We start from the raw sequence: 19518 nt of genomic DNA on the forward strand, positions 1-19518 counted from the left end.
GAATAGAACAGGCTGTTTTCTGGCAAAGGTGTACTTGGTAAGTGAAAAGTGAAGTTTTGAGAGTACTAAATTTGTATGTGCCTGTAAGAATAAAGGGAAAGATAACAGGTTTAGGAAATCTTATTTTTCAAGTGAAATTGAGACACGATTAAGAAAAAAAAAGGAGGTGCATAGCAGATATAGACAGGTTGGAACAAATTAGGTACTTATGGAGTATAAGAAATGCAAGAAAACACTCAAGAAATCAGAAGGGCTAAAAGACATGAGGTTGCCCCAGCAGACAAGGTGAAGGAGAATCCTAAGGAATTCTGAAGATATGTTAAGAGCAATACTACTGCAAGTGACAAAATTGGTCCTCTGGAAGATCAGAATGGTAATCTATCTATGGAGTCAAAAGAGACGGGGGGAGATCTTAAATGGATTTTTTACATCTGTATTTACTCGGGAGATGGAAGCAAAGTCTATAGAAATGAGCAAAAGCAACAACGAGGTCATGGACCCTGTACAGATTACAGAGGAGGAGGTGTTTGTTGTCTTGAGGCAAACCAAGGTGGACAAATCTTCAGGGCCTGACAAGTGTTCCCTTGGACTTTTTGGGAGGTAGGTGTAGAAATTGCCCTAACAATGATATTTAAATCATCCTTAGTGACAGGCGAGGAACTGGAGGAATGGAGGATAGCTAATGTTGTTCCACAGTTTAAGAAAGGCTCTAAAAATAAATTGTGGCAGAAGAGTGATAGTTGGCTCTCTGACTGAAGGACTGCAACTAGTGGAGTGCCGCAGGGATTGGTGCTGGGTCCATTGCTGTTTGACGATAATGCGGTTAACCAGATCAGCAGATTTTGCGGATATCACCAAGATTGGGACCGTACTGGACAGCGGGGAAGACTATCAGAGCCTGCAGTGGGATCTGCACCAGCTGGAAAAACAGGGTGAAAAATGGTAGATGGAATTTAATGCAGACAAATGCAAGGTGTTGTATTTTGGTAGGACCAATCAGGGTAGGTCGTACACAGTGAACAGTAGGGTATCAAGCAGTGTGGTAGAACAAAGGGACCTGGGAATACAGGTAAACAACAGGAATTCTGCAGATGCTGGAAATTCAAGCAACACACATCAAAGTTGCTGGTGAATGCAGCAGGCCAGGCAGCATCTCTAGGAAGAGGTACAGTCGACGTTTCAGGCCGAGACCCTTCGTCAGGACTAACTGAAGGAAGAGTTAGTAAGAGATTTGAAATCTCTTTCAAATCACTTTCAAATCTCTTACTAACTCTTCCTTCAGTTAGTCCTGACGAAGGGTCTCGGCCTGAAACGTCGACTGTACCTCTTCCTAGAGATGCTGCCTGGCCTGCTGCGTTCACCAGCAACTTTGATGTGTGTTGCTGGGAATACAGGTGCCTAGTTCATTGAAAGTGACATCATAGGTAAATAGGGTCGTAAAGAAAGCTTCTGGCACACTATCCTTCATGAATCGACGTATTGAGTACAGAATAAGGGATGTTATGTTGCAGTTGTACAAGATGTTGGTGAGGCCTAATTTTAGTATTCTGTGCAGTTCTGGTCACCTACTTACAGGAAAAAATGTAAAGAAGGTTGAAAGAGTACAGAGAAAATTAATAAGGGTGTTGCCGGGACTGGAGAAAAGATTGAATAGGCTAGGACTTTATTCCTTGGAACGTAGAAGATTGAGGGGAGATTTGATGGAGGTATACAAAATTATGAAGGCTATAGATAGAGTAAATGCAAGCGGGCTTTTTCCACTGGGATCGGGTAGGACTACAACTAGAGGTCATGGGTTAAGGGTGAAATGTGAAAAGTTTAAGGGAAGCATTAGGGGAAGCTTCTTCACTCAGACGGTCCTGAGAGTGTGGAACGAGTTGCCAGCACAAGTGGGGCATTTAACTTCGATTTCAATACTTAGGAGAAGTTTGGATAGGTACATGGATGGTAGGGGTATGGAGAGCTATGGTCCGGGTGCAGTTTGAAGGGAGTAGGGAGTTTAAATAGTTCAGCACGGTCTAAATGGGCCAAAGGTTGTTTCCTGTCTTGTATTTTTCTATGACCTAGCAAATCTATAGAACAGTAACTATAACAGTAACAGGTTCTGTAAACTGAAAACATCAGGAACTGTTAACTGTAACCTAACTGTGCAAATGCATGATGTAAATAAATAGTAATAAATAACGAGCATGAAATAACAAAATAACAGAATCCTTAATTGAGCATAGCTATACCCTTTTGTTCAAGAGCCTGATGTTTGAGGGGTAGTAACTGTTCTTGAACCTGGTGGTGCAACTCCTGAGGCATCTGTACCTTCTACCTGATGGCAGCAGTGAGAAAACAGCATGGCCTGGGTGGTGAGGAACTCTGATGATGGATGCTGCTTTCCTACGCCAGCGTTTCATGTAGATGTGCTCAATGGTTGGGGGGGGGGGGTTTACCCATGATGTTTGGGCCGAATCCACTACCTTTTAAAGGATTTTCTACTCAAAGGCATTGATGTTCCCATACCAGGCTGTTATGCAGCCTGTCAGCACACTTTCCACCACACATCTATAAAAGTTTGCCAAGGTTTTCTATGACATGCCGAACCTTGACTAACTCCAGAGGAACAGGATGTGCTGTCATACATCCTTCGCAGTGGTCCACAGCGATGTGTACTTAGCCCCCTGCTCTACTCTACACCTACGACTGTGTGGCTAAGTATAGCTCCAAAACCATATACAAGTTTGCTGTTGACACCAGTGCTATGAGCTGTATCAAGCCCTGTGGAGTGAATCAGCATTAAGGAGGGAAACTGAAAACTTGGCTGAGATCTGCCTCATCTGCCTCTGATACAGCAACCTTGCCCTGAGATTGTCAATTTTATTTTCAAGTGACTGTATATTTGCTAACAAGGTGGTAGGCAGAGGAGGCTCCATCCCTTTGCACTTCAGCCTAGTTTGAATCCCACCTCTGCTGCCATGTTTTCAGCCTTGGCTTGGCGTTAACCCTTAAACACGCCATGCCTTAAGAGTCCACATTTAACTGCTCTACCTTTAATCATCAAACGTGAGATCTGAAGATCACTGATGCAATTTCATAGTCTGTTGTTAAGAAGAAATTTACATGCTGCAGATTGCAGTGAAAGTATTCAAAAAGAAAATATTTAAGAGCCACACTGGCACAAATCCCTGTAGCCCGCAGAGAAGCACATTGGAAATCAGTCCAGTAGACTGTAAGTTTTGTGCCTCTTCCCTAATCTGCCAGAATTGATGCTGATGCACTGAGGGCTTCACTGAGATGTGGCCCCCAAAATGCAGTCGGAAAAGGCAGGGGAGGACCTTGGATTTGCAGGTGTTGAATGTAAGGCATATCTGTTCGTAACTTCTGTGATGATGTTGATGGTATTTTGGAGTTCAGCCAAATTCATGCATCATCTACTATATGTCCTGGAGTTCAACGACTGAAGTTCAAGTGACTTTGGTGCTGGGTGCATTTGCCCAAGTTGAACAGTTGCACATTAGCTCTGAGGATTAGTTCCATTCCCATGAGTAGTTTATTGGAGGTAAAGTGCAATGTAGACTGAGAAAAGCATTAGGGCAATGACATATCCTTACTTGAAATGGGGTTCCATTGATTAGCATCATGTCTTTATGTTACCTAGGATGGAGATGAGTTTCTGTGGCAGTTAAATTTGAGGAGTGTTCCACATCCCTTCTGATTGATGGAATCAAAGACTTTACTGATGTCAAAAAGCAGCTACGTATAGTGGCTGGAGCTACTTCATGCACTTTTCTTGGATCTGTCATGTGGAGATCATGCCCTCTAGGTGAACAGTATCCACAATGGAATTCTAGGAGCAGTTCTTTGACCACTAGGAGAAGATGATTGAGGAACACTCTGGTGAAGATCTTCCCTGTGCCAGACAGCAGGGAGACACCTTTGTAGAAAATTATTACAATTGTTGTAGCAATGGTGAATCCCCTTCTTCCCAGATATAGCTAGCACAATTGCAGCTTTGTGACTGAAGCTCTGCTGCATTGAATTTTAGGATTTCATCAGGGTTACTGTTTGTTCCTGACACCTTCTAAATTGTCAATTGGGATATGGCTTTTAGAAGTGGCAGCAATGCTGGCCCAAACAGATTACTGTGGGATGGAGTCAACAACGGAATCATGGCTGAAGTGGTCTTTGAAGGGTTTCTTTAATCAGGCACTGACTAGTCCTGTGTTCTTTCTGAGCTGACACAACCACCTGTTATTGACCGTCAGTCGGGTGAGGCCTTGCTGTTTATGCTGTAGATGGGTCTTATGCCACGACTGTCAGCAATTTGCTGAGCCTACTGAGCATTCTTCATCATTACCTGTACTTTAAGTGATGGGTCTTCTGCTGAACTTCTGCCCTCAGGTGCATGTGAAGCTGTTCACTTCTTTTGAATGAAGGTGCAACTCCAGTGCAAGGAATCCTCATGTTTGTATTTAATTAGCTCTTCAATCTTCTTGTCATTGTTACCAAAGCAGTTCTAGTTTCTCTAGGTAGAAAACCAAGGGCCTCCCTGTATGTGCAAATTATGCTGGAATTCAGAGCAGTCCATTATCTTGAGCACTTCTGCAGGCTGAGACATGAGATGCTGTCAAGGCCGCATAAAGAGCTGTTCTTGACAACTTTGACATTGATCTTGCAGTATACTTCTGTTGACACTGATGCTTTGCAGCCAGGTTGAAGATAATAGAATGGAATAGACAGATATCGGTGGCTGTCATGGCACAGTTGAATTATTTATCTTTACAAATAATGTATTTTAATTTCATTTTAGAAGAGTACCTATCCTTACAGAATTATTATAGCAGCAAAATACTGGATGATATTGATTTGGCTAGTTACATAATTCTCCAACCTAAATAAATATTGTAAATATTGGGACTCAGTTTTGAAAGAAAGTAAATGGAATTCTGAGAGGTTGACAAAACCATAGCTGCACGATGCTTGTCTGCTTATGATCTTCATATAGTGCAAAGCAGCAGCACCAGAAAAGAGTTAGAGACTAAACGCTAATTTCCATTATAATTAACAGGAGCGAATGAAGAAGCTGGAGCTCTTTTTAATGACTAATAATCTAATAGTGGTTATGAACATGTGGGTTCATGTGGGCAGCACAGAAGCATTAACAGTCAGCTGTAAAATTGGGAATTGATTTCACTAGTCCCTACATTCTCTCTGTGACCATGTGGGATTCCTCTATGTGCTCCAGTTCCTCTCACGTTCCAAAGATGTATGGGCTAGGGTTAGTAAGTTGTTGACATGCTATATTGGTGCTGGATGTGTGGCGACACTTGCCCAGGACAATCTTCACTGATCTGATTTGACGCAAAACAATATATTTCATTGCATGTTTCGATGACGTGACAAATACAGCTAATACAGTTAGGAAGCTGCTTCAGGCCTAGAAAAAATTTTCAACTGTGTTGCAATGGAAAACTAGGTGCCATAAATATGCAATAATAAAGTTAAATTCAAACAATAAATCCAGTAAGGTTTTATTATAGAAATTGTTACCAATGAAACTGCAGAAATAAAATGATTATGTTGACCACCTACAATATCTAAACTCACCTAATATGAAAGCAAAGGTGTCAAACCTCTAAACTATTATCTCATTTGGTAATGGAGGATAAGTGCACTTATGCATTGTGATATGATTTGTGTAAAAAGAAATAGTAGTATCTGTTGGTATGATTAAAGCTGTCTCAATTGATGCACAAACACTGGCATATAAAATTGAGCTAAATGGTCCATTTAGTGCTGAAAAGGCAAAAAGATGCTGCGGTAATTATCTCTTACTATTAAAAATCTCTTACTAGCTCTTCTTTCAGTTAGTCCTGACGAAGAGTCTTGGCCCGAAACGTCGATTGTACTTCTTCCTAGAGATGCTGCCTGGCCTGCTGCGTTCACCAGCAACTTTTATGTGTGTTGCTTGAAATTCCAGCATCTGCAGATTTCCTCGTGTCTGCGGTAATTATAGTATGCACACAGCCAGGTACTACAAATAGTAGATATGACCATGTAAGTGGCCATTTAATCTATTTTCATGGACTGGGATAGAGATGAGAATTGGTCCTGATAAACCAGATTGAGCAACCGGAGACATAGAAGAGACTGCAGATGTTGGAAAACACAGAAAATGCTGGAGGAACTCAGCAAATAAGGCAGCATCTATGTTTTGAGCTGAGACTCTTCATCAGGACTGCAAAGGCAGAAGTCAGAATAAAGAGGTAGGGGGAGGGGGAGGAGTATGATTTGGCAGTTGATAGGTGAAGCCATGTTAAGCAAGACACTGGGTATATTTAAGGCGGAGATTGATAGTGATTAGTAAAGCTGTCAATGTTATGGGAGAAGGCAGGAGAAAGGGGTCAAGAAGGATAATAATTCAGCCATGATGGAATGTCAGAGCAAACGCAATGGGCCAAATGGCCTAATTCTGCTCCCGTGTCTCATGGTTTTGTGGAAAGGCAGTAGGGCTTGGGGAGGGGGTGGGAAAAGAGGAATGAATTGAGAAGCTGGGAAGTGGAAAAAGCTAATGTGTGCAGCACTTTTGAGTTTAGTCTTCAAGAGTGACCTGAAATACTACCAATTACCACTCATATTCTCTATCCCGTGCCCACTGTGCTCTACCACTGCTGTAATGAACACCCCCAACATAAGCTTAAGGGTACAATTGCAATACTTAGGAGGATAGGTACATGGAAGAGGAGGGCCTGGAAGATTGTGGGCTGAACACAAACAACTGGAACTATCAGGGGTGATGCTGTGGTCAGCATAGACATGTTAGGTCAAAAGACCTGCTTCTACGCTGTATTACTCTATGACTCTACAACATCACATCTCCATCTGGCTATGCCCCAACCTTCTAAATATTATCTTTTGAATTCAACCATTTCAAGTAACTCGCTTTCTATTTGCATCACAACAGGCAAGACCTGTAGTAGAAAGTCTATCTGTAATATTGGTTGTATTTTTCTCACACACAGCTTGTCGCACAGGGTATTTTTTCCGAGTTCAGCATTTTGCAGTCTATACATTCCTTTGTTTGTGTTATCTCTCTCCTGATCTCTCTAATCACACTCAGTTCACAATTATACTCTTCTGTTCATGTTCTCTCTCTCTCTTTCTAACTACCCTCATTAGCCTGTTAATTAGAATACTTTATCCAAGGCTTATCTTCATAGTAACTTTGGTCTCACCCTACCTATATTCCATCTATCCTTTCTCCAACCAATCTGCAATCTAAAATTCAGTCCTGAAATATCGACTCTTTATTCCTTTCTATTGATGCTCCCTGACCTGCTCAGTTCCTCCAGCATTTTACAGGTGTCCCCCGCTTTTCGAACATTCGCTTTACAAAACCTCACTGTTATGAAAGACCTACTTTAGTTACCTGTTTTTGCTAACAGAAGGTGTTTTCACTGTTACGAAAAAAGGCAGCGCGCGATAAAAGGCTCCTCCCCTGGAACTGCATTCTAGCCGGCATGGCTTAATCACATGCCTGTGAGCAGCCGTTAGCAAGATGAGTTCTAAGGTATTGGAAAAGCCTAAAAGAGCTCGTAAGGGTGTTACACTTAGCGTAAAACTAGACATAATTAGGCGTTTTGATCGTGGTGAACGAAGGAAGGACAAAGTGAGTTTGGCTTGTGGAAGTTGACGAAGATGATATTGAAGAGGTTTTGGCATCCCATGACCAAGAACTGATAGACGAAGAGCTGATGCAATTGGAAGAGGAAAGGATAACAATCGAAACCAAATGCAGTAGCGAATGGACTGACAGTGAAGTCATCCAGGAACTGAACGTGAAGCAACTGCAATGATTGCAGAAAAGTACAACTTTAATTTTGAAAGGGTACGTAGGTTTAGGGCATATTTGCAGGATAGTTTGAGTGCTTACCAAGAACTGTATGATAGAAAAATGCGCGAGGCTAAGCAGTCAAGCATACCGTCATTTTTCAAGCCTTCCACATCAGCCACAGCAGATGACGAACCTCGACCTTTGACATCGAGGCAGGCAGATATAAAAGAAGATGACCTTCCTGCCCTTATGGAAACAGACGACAATGAGATGACACCCCAGTGTCCCACCACCCCAACCCCTGGGCCGCGAACTGATACATTGCCGCGGAGAATGCAGCGGTAGCCGGGACGCACCCAGCACATCTTAAGAAAAAAGCCGAAATAAACAAGTTAATTAATTAGGTGCCACCTGGCATGTAAATGTCGGCCCAGATCAGAGGTGATTGCCGATTGTGTCACCTCTGATCTGGGCTGACATTTACGCGTCGGGCGGCACCTAATTAATTAGCTTGTTTATTTCGGCTTTTTTCTTAAAGCTGTGCTGGGTGCGTCCCGGCTCCCGCTGCATTCTTCGCGGATCGGTATTGGTCGGTGGCCTGGAAGTTGGGGACCACTGCACCACCCCAACCTCCGACGACTCAGCCTAACACACCATCATCAGTGTGCTCGGCACTGGTTTCCTGATTCTGGTAAGTGATACTACACTGTACATACATTATTTCTACTTTATATAGGCTGTGTATTTTTATGTGTTATTTGGTATGATTTGGCAGCTTCATAGCTTAAAGGTTACTGGAGAGAGTGTTTCTGCCAAGAGCGCTTGCGTGAGATTTTCGCTACGGAGAACAGTGCAGCAGTGATTGTAGAAAACTATTTCTACTTTATATAGGCTGTGTATTTATCATATCATTCCTGCTTTTACTATATGTTACTGTTATTTTAAGTTTTATGTGTTATTTGGCATGATTTGGTAGGTTATTTTTTGGGTCTGCGAACGCTCACAAATTTTTCCTATATAAATAAATGGTAATTGCTTCTTCACTTTACGACATTCCGGTTTACGAACCATTTCATAGGAACGCTCTACCTTTGGATGGCGGGGGAAACCTGTATATATGTTACTCTAAAACTAACTTATTCCCTTTCTTTCCAATTCTCATCAGGGGTCTTCAGCCTGACACATTCACTCCATTTCTGTTCTCCCAGATGCAGCCTGGCCTTTACTTTGACCTTATACTTGCTGCTCTTTAAAGTGCACCACTCTGTCTTTTATATTCCAATAGAACAAGGTTTCCCAGCCATCAATCCGTACTGTGTTCAAATCTGTTTTCTTACATCTCATCAAAATACTCTCAACTCTAAGTCAGGTTCACTGAACCACAATCACAAAATATGGAAACAGGCCATTCAGCCCAACTCATTCATGCCAACCTGTGGCCATGAATCTCACAGCCTATATGCCTAAGCATATCAAGAGCACATCTGGACACTTCAGTTCTGTCAGTAACCTAGCTTCAACCACTTTCTCTGGAAATGTATTTTAGGTACTTAGCACTCTTTGGATAAAGAAGAGGTCCCTCATAAATCTCTTTCCCTTACCCTAAACTTAAGTCCTCTAATTTTATCTATTCTTATATCGGAGAGAATTTTCTGCAGTCCACTCTTCCTATATCCCTCAAAATTTTATATATCTTAATCGTGTCACCATGGTAGCGTAGTGGTTAGCACAACGCTATTACAGCTCAGGGCGTTGAGAGTTCCAGTTTAATTCCGACATCCTCTGTAGGCATGTTTGTACACTCATGCCATAAGCATGTGGGTTTTTTCCAAGTGCTCCAGTTTACTCACACAGTCCATATATGTACTGGGTTTTAGGTTAACTGATCATTGTAAATTGTCCAGTGATTAGGGTAGGGTTAAATCGGCAGGCTGCTGGGTGGCGTACCTTAAATGGTCAGAAGGGTGTATTCTGTGCTGTAATCCAATAAATAAAAGTCACCCTCTTCAACTCCTCTGCTCCAGGGAGAACAGACCTAGCTTCTTCAGTCTTTTCTAATAAATGCTTCATTCCAGGGAACATCCTAGTGAATCTCTTCTATACACTATCACAGCGGTCCCCAACCACCGGTCCGCGAGGAAACGATGAGTCAGCTGCACCTTTCCTCATTCCCTGTCATGCACTGTTCAACTTGAACATATTTGTTTCTGCCGAGAGCGCTTGCGCCGTGTTTCTGCCAAGAGCACTGGCGTGAGATATTTGCTACAGAGAACAGTGCAGCAATGATTATAGAAAACCATTTCTACTTTATATAGGCTGTGTATTTATCATATTGTTCCTGCTTTTACTATATGTTACTGTTATTTTAGGGTTTATGTGTTATTTGGCATGAGTTGGTAGGTTATTTTTTGGGTCTGCGAACGCCCACAGATTTTTCCCATATAAACAAATGGTAATTGCTTCTTCACTTTACGACATTCTGGCTTACGAACTGTTTCATAGGAACGCTCTACCTTTGGATGGCAGGGGAGACCTGTACTCCTATACCCAAGTAACCTGAATAGCATACACTTACTGTATACTAGAGCTATACTCTAGCTGACTTCTGACTAGTTTTATAAAGCTGAAGCATAAACTCCCTACTTCTGTAATGAAGGTCAGTAACCCATATGTCTTTTTTAACATGTCTACTTGCCATCTTCCAATGATCTACTAATTTGTACACAGGAGTAGCAAGTGTCGTAACCTCATAAGTGCTCCCAAAGTGCATTAGCTCAAAGAAGTGTACCTTTATAACATAAAGCTAGAGAGTGAACTACAAGGAATCATTTAATCAAGTTGACAATTCTTTGTGTACTACACCAAAACCTTTACACATCAATACTACTATATAAAAGCACAAAATACTCAGAAAGTCAAGCAGGCTTAGTGTACAGTGAGAAAGAACAGTTAATGTTTCAGCTTGATTCATTTTGTTTTCACTTCAGATTTCTACCTTTAGCATTTTTTTTCAGCTTTTTGTCAAATATACTACAATATTTCTCAAGGTGCCACATCATACAATTTAACAATATTAAAGGATACTCAGGCTACATGATTTTAAAATCTTGATCAAGCTACAGCTATGCATTCTGCCCTATAACCCACATTCACCTCAAGATTATAATTTAACAAACTTCTATAGATATGTGGCAGAGAGAATATTGACTGGTTGGATCATGGCCCGGTACAGAAACACCAATGCACATGAATGAAAAAACCTACAAAAAGTAGTGGATACAGCCCTCTCCACCACAGGTATAGCCCTCCCCCACCACTGAGCACATCCATATGGAGTACTCTTGCAGCAAAACAACATCTATCATCAGAGACCCATCCCCCACCATCTAAGCCATGCTCCCTTCTCATTGCTACCATCAGGAAGGAGCTACAGGAGCCTTGGGATCCACATCACCAGGTTCAGGAGCAGTTATATCTCTTCAACAATCAGGCTCTTGAACCAGAGGAGATAACTTCACTCAGCGTCACCAACCTCAACATTGAACTATTTCAACAACCTATAGACTTACTTTCAAGAACTCTTCACCTCATGTTCTTCATATTTACTGCTTATTTATTTATTATTTTGCTTTTTTTTGTTTCTATGTATTTACTGTGAATGCACACAAGAAAATTAATCTCAAGGTTACATAGTGACATATATGTACTTTGTTAATAAATACTTCTTTAGACAGAGAGTGGTGAATCTGTGAAATTTGTTGCCACAAGCAGCTGTGGAGGCCAAGTCATTGAGTATATTTAAGGCAGAGGTTAATAGAGTCTTGATTAGTCAGGGCATGAAGGAATATGTGCAGAAGACAGGAGACTGGGCCTGAGAGAGAAATGGACCAGCCATAATGAAATGGTGGAGCAGAATTGATGGGCCAAATGACCTAAATCTGCTCCTATATCTTATGGTCTAAATTTACTTTGTACTTGGTATGGTTTCCATTCTGTTCTCAACTCTGTCGCTGTTCTAGTAGCAATCAATGTTTAAATCAGAAGACTGTGTTTTCAAATCCCACCCTGGAGAATTGAGTACAGATCTATATTGGCACTGCCTTTCAGGACATGATAAAGTGCAGCTCCAAATACAATCTTGGCTGCACATAACAGATCCCATGGCACCATTTTGAAGAGAACAAGGAAGTTCTCTCTGGTGCCTGGTCATTATCAGTTTGCTAATTGTGGGAGAGTCTTGGGTAAAAATTGTCTATCACATTTCATTCATTATAACAATCACTACACTACAAATCTACATAATCAACTCTGAAGTGCTTCAGAACATTCTGAGTTTATTAAAGTTGGTAAATAAATAAATCTTTTTTTATTTCCAACATCACAGGAAATAAACTAGAATTCCCAAAGCAAACACAACATGCTGGAGGAACTCGGGTGAGGCAGCATCTATGGAGAGGAGTGAATAGTTGATGTTTTGACCCGAAACAGCAACTGTTCACTCCTCTTCATAGATGTTGCCTGACCTGCTGAGTTTCTCCAGCATTTTGTATTTTTTTCCTCTGGATTTCCAGCTTCTACAGAATCTTGTGTTTAGAATTCCCAAAAGTAGTTTTCAGGTATCCTTAGCTGTACCCTCAGGATCTCCTCCCATCTACAAATTCTATTAATTCACCTATTCTGAAACAGAAAGGTGTTTCTGCCAGTCATTCTGAGAGAAGAAAAGATGGTACTGGATCAAACAGTAACCAAGCTGCAGTCTATACTTAATAAATACATCATTCATTGTTCTGGGTTTGGATACAATTTAAAAAATTACATATGCTCATCTTATGTCAATGAAATATCAGTTGCAAGCCTAAAAACACAGTGTTTTATGTATACACATTCACCAATTCATTGCTGTAGAAGTACACTTTTTTTCTTATCTAGCATGATAGATTCCTCTGAACTCACCTGAATTTGTAATGGCAGATTGTCACAGACTATACTTAATAACTTCTCAGTTGGTCTTTCTTTACACATCAACACCAGCTCCAAATCCAAGTCTCCTTTTATTAGCAAACCTTTTGCAACCAATCCAATTCGCATCACTCCGCACAAGACACGGCCACTCTGTTCACTGTTTAAAAAAATGATTGCATGATTTTTGTGTGTATCAAAGAAGGAAGTGTGCATGTACAATTCTTCCACAAACATTTAACCTGTCTGAGTAATAATTTTTTGATGTTTTTAAATATATTCAGTAGTCTTCCAACTTTTCAAATGTTTCCCATTGAATTTCTCACTGATATGTTTCTACTATCTTTTCAGGTAATGGTTTTCCATTCATGAAAAAAAACACTATATTCTCACAAGCATCTTTTACCACAGATAATAAATCTGTGTGTGATCTTTAATTATTGAAACTACTGCTAATGCCAAGAGATTGTCCCCCAATTATTCATATAACTTTGGTGATAGCACTATTAAAACCTTCTTCTCAATTCCCTTATGAGAATGGTTCATACCTGATAACTTCTGGTAAACAGCTTCTGCATCTTTACAATAACCATATAATTCTAAATTGTTGTGCCCAGAGATGAATCAAACAAGTGATTTATTACATCCTTGCTTTTAAAGCGCCTTGAAAAAGTATTAACACCCACAACTATTTTTACATTTTACTGTCTCATTTTCTAAATTAAAAATATATTGAAGTAGAATTTTTGAGCTAATCTATAAAAATATTGTGCATCACATCAAATCAAAAAAAAATTCCAAAACCTGTCAACAACTTATTAAAAATTAAAAATCATAATTGTGAAGCTGAAAAAGAATTCATTCCCTGTGTAATTACTACATCAATCTTCCTCAATGCAATACTGTACACCCTACCAACTCACCCAATTTATTGATGTAGAATATTGGAGGATCATCTGATTAAATATTCCCTCTCTCTGTAAGGCCTGATAATATGGTAGATTTTCAACAGACAAAACCAAAATTAAGAGAAAGGAGCAATCAAGTCAAGTCAAGGAAATTATAATAGAGAAGCACATATCTGGGGAAGGGTACAAGACCATCTCAAAGACACTGGGCTTACCTCGGAGTTCAGTGCAGACCATTGTGAAAAAGCGGGAAAAAAAATGTGAAACCACAGCCACACTGTCTATGTCTGGTTGCCCCTCTAAACTTAGTCACCAGAGAAGAATGGCACTTATAATAGAGGCTACTGTGACACCAACAGTCACTCTGAGTGAGCTGCAGAAGTCAGTGGCTGCTACTAAAGATGAAGTCCATGGGTCCACAAACTTCAAGGCTTTGCACAAAAAGGGTATTTATGGAACAGTGCCAAGGAGGAAGCCCGGGCTTAAAAAAAGAATATCCTTGTCCGTCAAGACTTTGCAAAGTGTCACTTACAAGAGGCTATAAAGAAGTGGAACTTTTTGGCCTCAACACTAAGCGGTATGTGTGGTGTAAATCTAATACTGCGAATCATACGGGTAACACAATTCCTACTATAAAATATGGTGAAGATAGCATCATGCTATGGGGATGCTTTTCAGTAGCAGGGACTGAAAATCTGGTCAGGATTAATGGGAAAATGAATGCTGCTAAATACAGAGAGAACCTGGATAAAAACCTTCTAGCGTCTGTCAGAAAGCTTAAACTGAGCAGGAAGTCCGTCTTTCTGTAGGACAATCACGTAAAGCACACTGCTAGAACAACCATGGAGTGGCTTCAAATGAAGAAAATTGATGTCCTTCAGTGTCCCAGTCAGAGTCCTAACCTTAAGCAAAAAAAAATGCAGATGTTGGCAATCCAAACAACACACACAAAATGCTGGAGGAACTCAGCAGGCCAGGCCATCTATGGAAAGAGAATAGTCAATGTTTTGGGTCGAGGCACTTCAACAGGACTAGAGAAAAAAAGATGAAGAGTCACAGTTAGAAGATGAGGGGAGGGGAGGAAGAAACACAAGGTGAAAAGTGAAACCGGGAGGGGGAGAGGTAAAGAGCTGGGAATTTGATTGGTGAATGATATACAGGGCTGGAGAAATGGGAGAGAACAGAAGGCCATAGAAGAAAGAAAAGGCGAAGGAGCACCTGAGGGGGTTGGTGGGCAAGTAAGGAGATTAGGTGAGAGAGGGAAAAGGGAATGGGGAGTGGTGAAGGGGGGGAGGCAATAGCATCCCCAGAAGTTCGTGAAATCGATGTTCATGCCATCCGATCAGAGGCTACCTAGATGGACATCTCTGTGGATTGTCACCTTGTCATGGTGGAGAAGCTTGTGTGGTCCTATGATCCCGAGAGTAATGCCGTCTGGAGCTATGCTCCTGGTAGGGTCACCCATGGCGGTAAGGTCAAAAGTGAGGTCCCTGACAAAGAACAATCCAGCCAAGACCTCAACGGTGGAACAAGCATACGAAGTTACTTCGAACTCAAAGGTTGTGAAGGTGGATAAAGGCTGCAACAAATCCATCAGCTCCAATCGTCGTGGCTTCCATGCCATTGGAATCAGTTGGTTGATTTGTGAAGTATCGTGTGCTTCTTGGAGTGCAATGTCAAGTACACATTAAACAAATACACGCACAGGCACCTTCACTCTGTGGGCCACTTCTTCAGAATGAAGACCATCATCCTCGACCTCGAGGGATAACCACGACAACGACAACCTAGATGGAACATAAGGTGTGTGCATCTCCAACCTGGGTGTGGCTGCTTTGGGACAGTAGAAGAGGCCATAGACTGACATGTCAGAATAGGAATGAGAAGTGGAATTAAAATGGGTGGCCACTAAGAGATCCCACTTTTTCTGGCGGACGGAGCATAGTTGCACGGCGAAGCGGTCTCCCACTCTATGTCGGGTCTCACCGATATACAGGAGGCTACACCAGGAGCACTAGATACAGTAGATGACCGTAATAGACTCACAGATGAAGTGTTGCCTCATCTGGAAGGACTGTTTAGGGGCTTGAATGGTAGTGAGGAAGAAGGCGTAGGTGTAGCACTTGTTCCGCTTACAAGGATAAGTGCTAGAAGAGAGATGAATAGACAAGGGAGTCGCATGGGGAAAGCAGAAAGTGGAATGGAGGGAAGATGTGCTTGGTGGTGGGATCCTGTTGGAAAGTTACAGACAATTATGTGCTGAGTGTGGAGGCTGGTAGGGTAGTAGGTAAGGCAAGAGGAACCTTAACCCTCGTGGGGTGGAAGCAGGATGGGGTGAGAGCAAACTTGCACAAAATGAAAGCAATGTGGTTGAGGGCAACATTGATGGTAGAGGAAGGGAATCCCTTACTTTGAAAAAGGAGGACATCTTCTTCGTTCTGGAATGAAAAGCCTCATCCTGACCTTAACTGATCGATCATTTCTGGCAAAACCTCAAGATTGCCATCCATCACCGCTCCCCAACTAACCTGGCACAGCTTGAGCAATTTTGCAGAGAGGAATGGGCAGATCTTGCTCCATTACATTGTGCAAAGCTAATTGAGAGTTATCCAAAAAGACTACTGGCTGTAACAGCTGCAAGAGATGGTTCAACTAAATACTGAGCAAAGGGAGATAAGTACTTTTGAACTGCTGACACCTCAGTTTTTGAATTTTTAGTTTTCGTGCTTTACAATTTTCCCTGTTTTTTGGCATCTACTGTGGAAAAACAAGGAACACGTGATTCACAAATAAAACTTCTCAATTAAATTGATCAAAATCCCTGGTTGTAATACTTATTAATGTGAACAAAGGGTTGAGGGCTGAATACTTTTACAAAGCACTGTATAATCAATCCTTTTTTGTATAAAGGCTAGGACTGGACAATCTTATCTACTTGTTTGCCACCTTTAATGAACTGATGCAAACTAAATCCAGCACCCGTCCACCAAATGTATCATTGTATCTAGACTCTCAATTAAGCAATGGCTTGATTTTTAAATTGTACTGTTTTGTAAACCTTCATTAAAGTTGCTATCACCTACTTTTGTAATCACCTACAAACCTGAAACCCTTGTACTTGTTCTCATCCAATTCTGGCCTCTTGATTATTCCTGGCTTTAGATATTCCATGATTGGCCATCATGATTTCAACTACCAAAGTCTATAATTCTTTCCCTAAGAATCTCCATCATGACGTTTCTTAAGATCTACCCTTCTGACCAAGCTCCTGTGAAAGTTGTTATACCTTGTTAAAGAAAACATAGAAACAAAATATTCTGTTTTCTAAACATACTCTGCTTTCTACAGTTCATTTCCCAAAGCTACATTTAGGAGACATTTCCAAGCAATAGGTTTGTAAGATACATTTGGAAAAATTATGACCTAGGAAAAGATTTTCTAATTTCAGGGACATAATGGAACTTGTCTAAAAATCTGCTATGACATGATGCTGTCGGAATTAAGAAATTTCATTACAATTCTGTTTAGAAAACCTACTTAAACCAAATATTTAACATATTTTCTAGATGGAAAGTATAACTTCCCAACAAATAATCTACACTTGAAATGGAAGAAAGTCAAATAAATCCGAAGAACATTTGTACATTTATCTAAAATCAAGCATAATACATCCATACAGAAAAACGGTATCATTCTTTAATAAGTAAGAGGCAGTAACCTTGAGTTGCTCTCTGAAGAATCACTTTTCTTGGCATCCCCAGCTCCATCTTCATCTGCATCCACATTAACTGACTGCAAATTACTTTCATCCAAATAATCAGATACGTGTTTCAGTGCACATTCCACGGTAGAAACCATATTCTGTACAGCTTCAAGCTCTTCTTGGGAAGGGTATACTGCAGAATGTTTTGCCATGACATGACGATCATCATTAGCAAAAGTTCGGATTGGCCTCTTTGGAAAGAAAATAAATATCTCATTTTAGACTATTTTCTAACCCCACAAAGGAACAGAAATTCCAAAATCCGTGTGCTAAACATCAAATCAACCAGAGCAGTATCAAAATCCATGCATAAGATAATGCTGATAGCCTGCTCCTTTGTTATTCCCTTTGCACCCCAGTGGTACAAAAGAATAGATATCCATTTACAACTATAGATTGACAGACAAGACTTAATTTACAGCAGATAATTTGGAGACCATGGCTTTCAACTTCAGGAGGCATGAAGCATACTGCTCTTCCCATTCTCTCATGGTTTCATTGCTCTTGTTAGGCAAGTTTTTTTTTAGCTGATGAGGTCAAAGTAGAACAAATACACCATGTAGAACAAGGCACAATTATGACTAAAAGGTCATAACAATGCACATTAATACCATGTTTATAAATGATTCTTGATTTATGTAATGCACTTAATTGTCCAAACATTAGTTAGGATGATAGTATGATAACAAAAAAAATTCATTCTGAATGTTGTTCCATTCTGACACCATTGTGGTAGGACCTCTTCCCTATTAGTTTGTGTTTAGACAGCCTGAGGCAAAATAACCAAGTGCGTAAATCACTTACCCTGCTAGTTTTACATAATATTTGAAAGCTTTTACTGAGATTAGACTTTTACATACAAATGATCTACTAAAGGATTATAAACCATACGGTGAGGTTACTTGTAAGAATGCTCAAGACTTAAAATTAAGCCTTCAATTTTTGAGGAGATTGCAGAGAGTCAATTTTGATTGATAACTGGTAACACAGGAGAGGATAGGGCAAGAGCTTGGCATGCAGAGAATATAACTTGAAGAATGCTGAAGACCTTACTAAGGCAAGTAACGTTAGACAGCTTACCTTCTGTATGGTCTTCTTCATTCTTTCAATATACTTCATCCTCCAAATATAAATGATTAAGCCATCACCCAAACGGGGGAAAATTGCAGGACTCTGTCCATTTAAGACTTTTCATCCTTGCAGTAGCCATGCAAGCCACATGATCTCCCCCGCCTGTGCTGCATATAAGGTCTCATTCTGTACCTCAGTTCTTTCATGGAGGAGAAAACAGAAGAGATCAAATCGATATAGCGCAAAATACACAAAGGAAATTGGTAAGCGCCAAGTGAGAAAAAGGGTGTGTTTTGAGCTACTACTGAAACCATTTCGTTTTACTGTTTCCTCCCTTATACTGCAAATAGCAGTTTCCTTGCAAATTCTAGTTTTCATATAATTTTAAACTTACCCATATGCACGGCATATCTGTTACATAAAATACTCTGCAGATGCTGAGGTCAAAGCAACATGCACGACACGCTGGAGGAACTCAGCAGGTCGGGCAGCATCTGTGGAAACGAACAGTCAACATTTCGGGCCGAAACCCTTCGTCAGGACTGAAGAGGGAGGGGGCAGGGGCCCTATAAAGAAGGTGGGGGGAGGGTGGGAAGGAGAAGGCTGGTAGGTGCCAGGTGAAAAACCAGTAAGGGGAAAGATCACTCTGCTGCCATGATGAGGCCAAACTCAGGTTGGAGGAGCAACACCTCATATACCGTCTGGGTAGTCTCCAGCCCCTTGGCATGAACAATGAATTCTCCAACTTCCGGTAATTCCCTCCCCCTCCCTTCCCCCATCCCAATTTCACTCTACCCCCTCCTCCAGCTGCCTATCACCTGAATTTGGCTTCATCATGGCAGTAGAGTGATCTTTCCCCTTACTGGTTTTTCACCTGGAACCTACCAGCCTTCTCCTTCCCACCCTCCCCCCACCTTCTTTATAGGGCCTCTGCCCCTTCCCTCTTCAGTCCTGACGAAGGGTTCCTGCCCGAAACATTGACTGTTCATTTCCAC

At 41.1% G+C, this 19518-nt stretch overlaps 1 protein-coding gene across 3 annotated transcripts in view; it reads right to left on the reverse strand.

Annotated features, from left to right (window-relative positions):
• The window catches only part of strbp (spermatid perinuclear RNA binding protein), a 267170-nt gene that overhangs the window by 102421 nt on the left and 145231 nt on the right, over positions 1 to 19518 (reverse strand). For 2 of the 3 annotated variants that reach the window (XM_072239908.1, XM_072239909.1), the window contains exons 3-5: positions 18533 to 18722; positions 17408 to 17643; positions 12776 to 12941 (exon numbers count right to left, since the gene is read on the reverse strand). In XM_072239908.1, coding sequence (XP_072096009.1) covers positions 12776 to 12941; positions 17408 to 17643; positions 18533 to 18571 — 441 coding nt within the window. In that variant the 5' untranslated portion in view covers positions 18572 to 18722. The remainder of the gene's footprint in view (positions 1 to 12775; positions 12942 to 17407; positions 17644 to 18532; positions 18723 to 19518) is intronic. The other variant, XM_072239910.1, reaches the window with a different exon arrangement.

Source organism: Mobula birostris, chromosome 22 (assembly GCF_030028105.1).
Source record: "Mobula birostris isolate sMobBir1 chromosome 22, sMobBir1.hap1, whole genome shotgun sequence".
NCBI lineage: Eukaryota > Metazoa > Chordata > Chondrichthyes > Myliobatiformes > Myliobatidae > Mobula > Mobula birostris.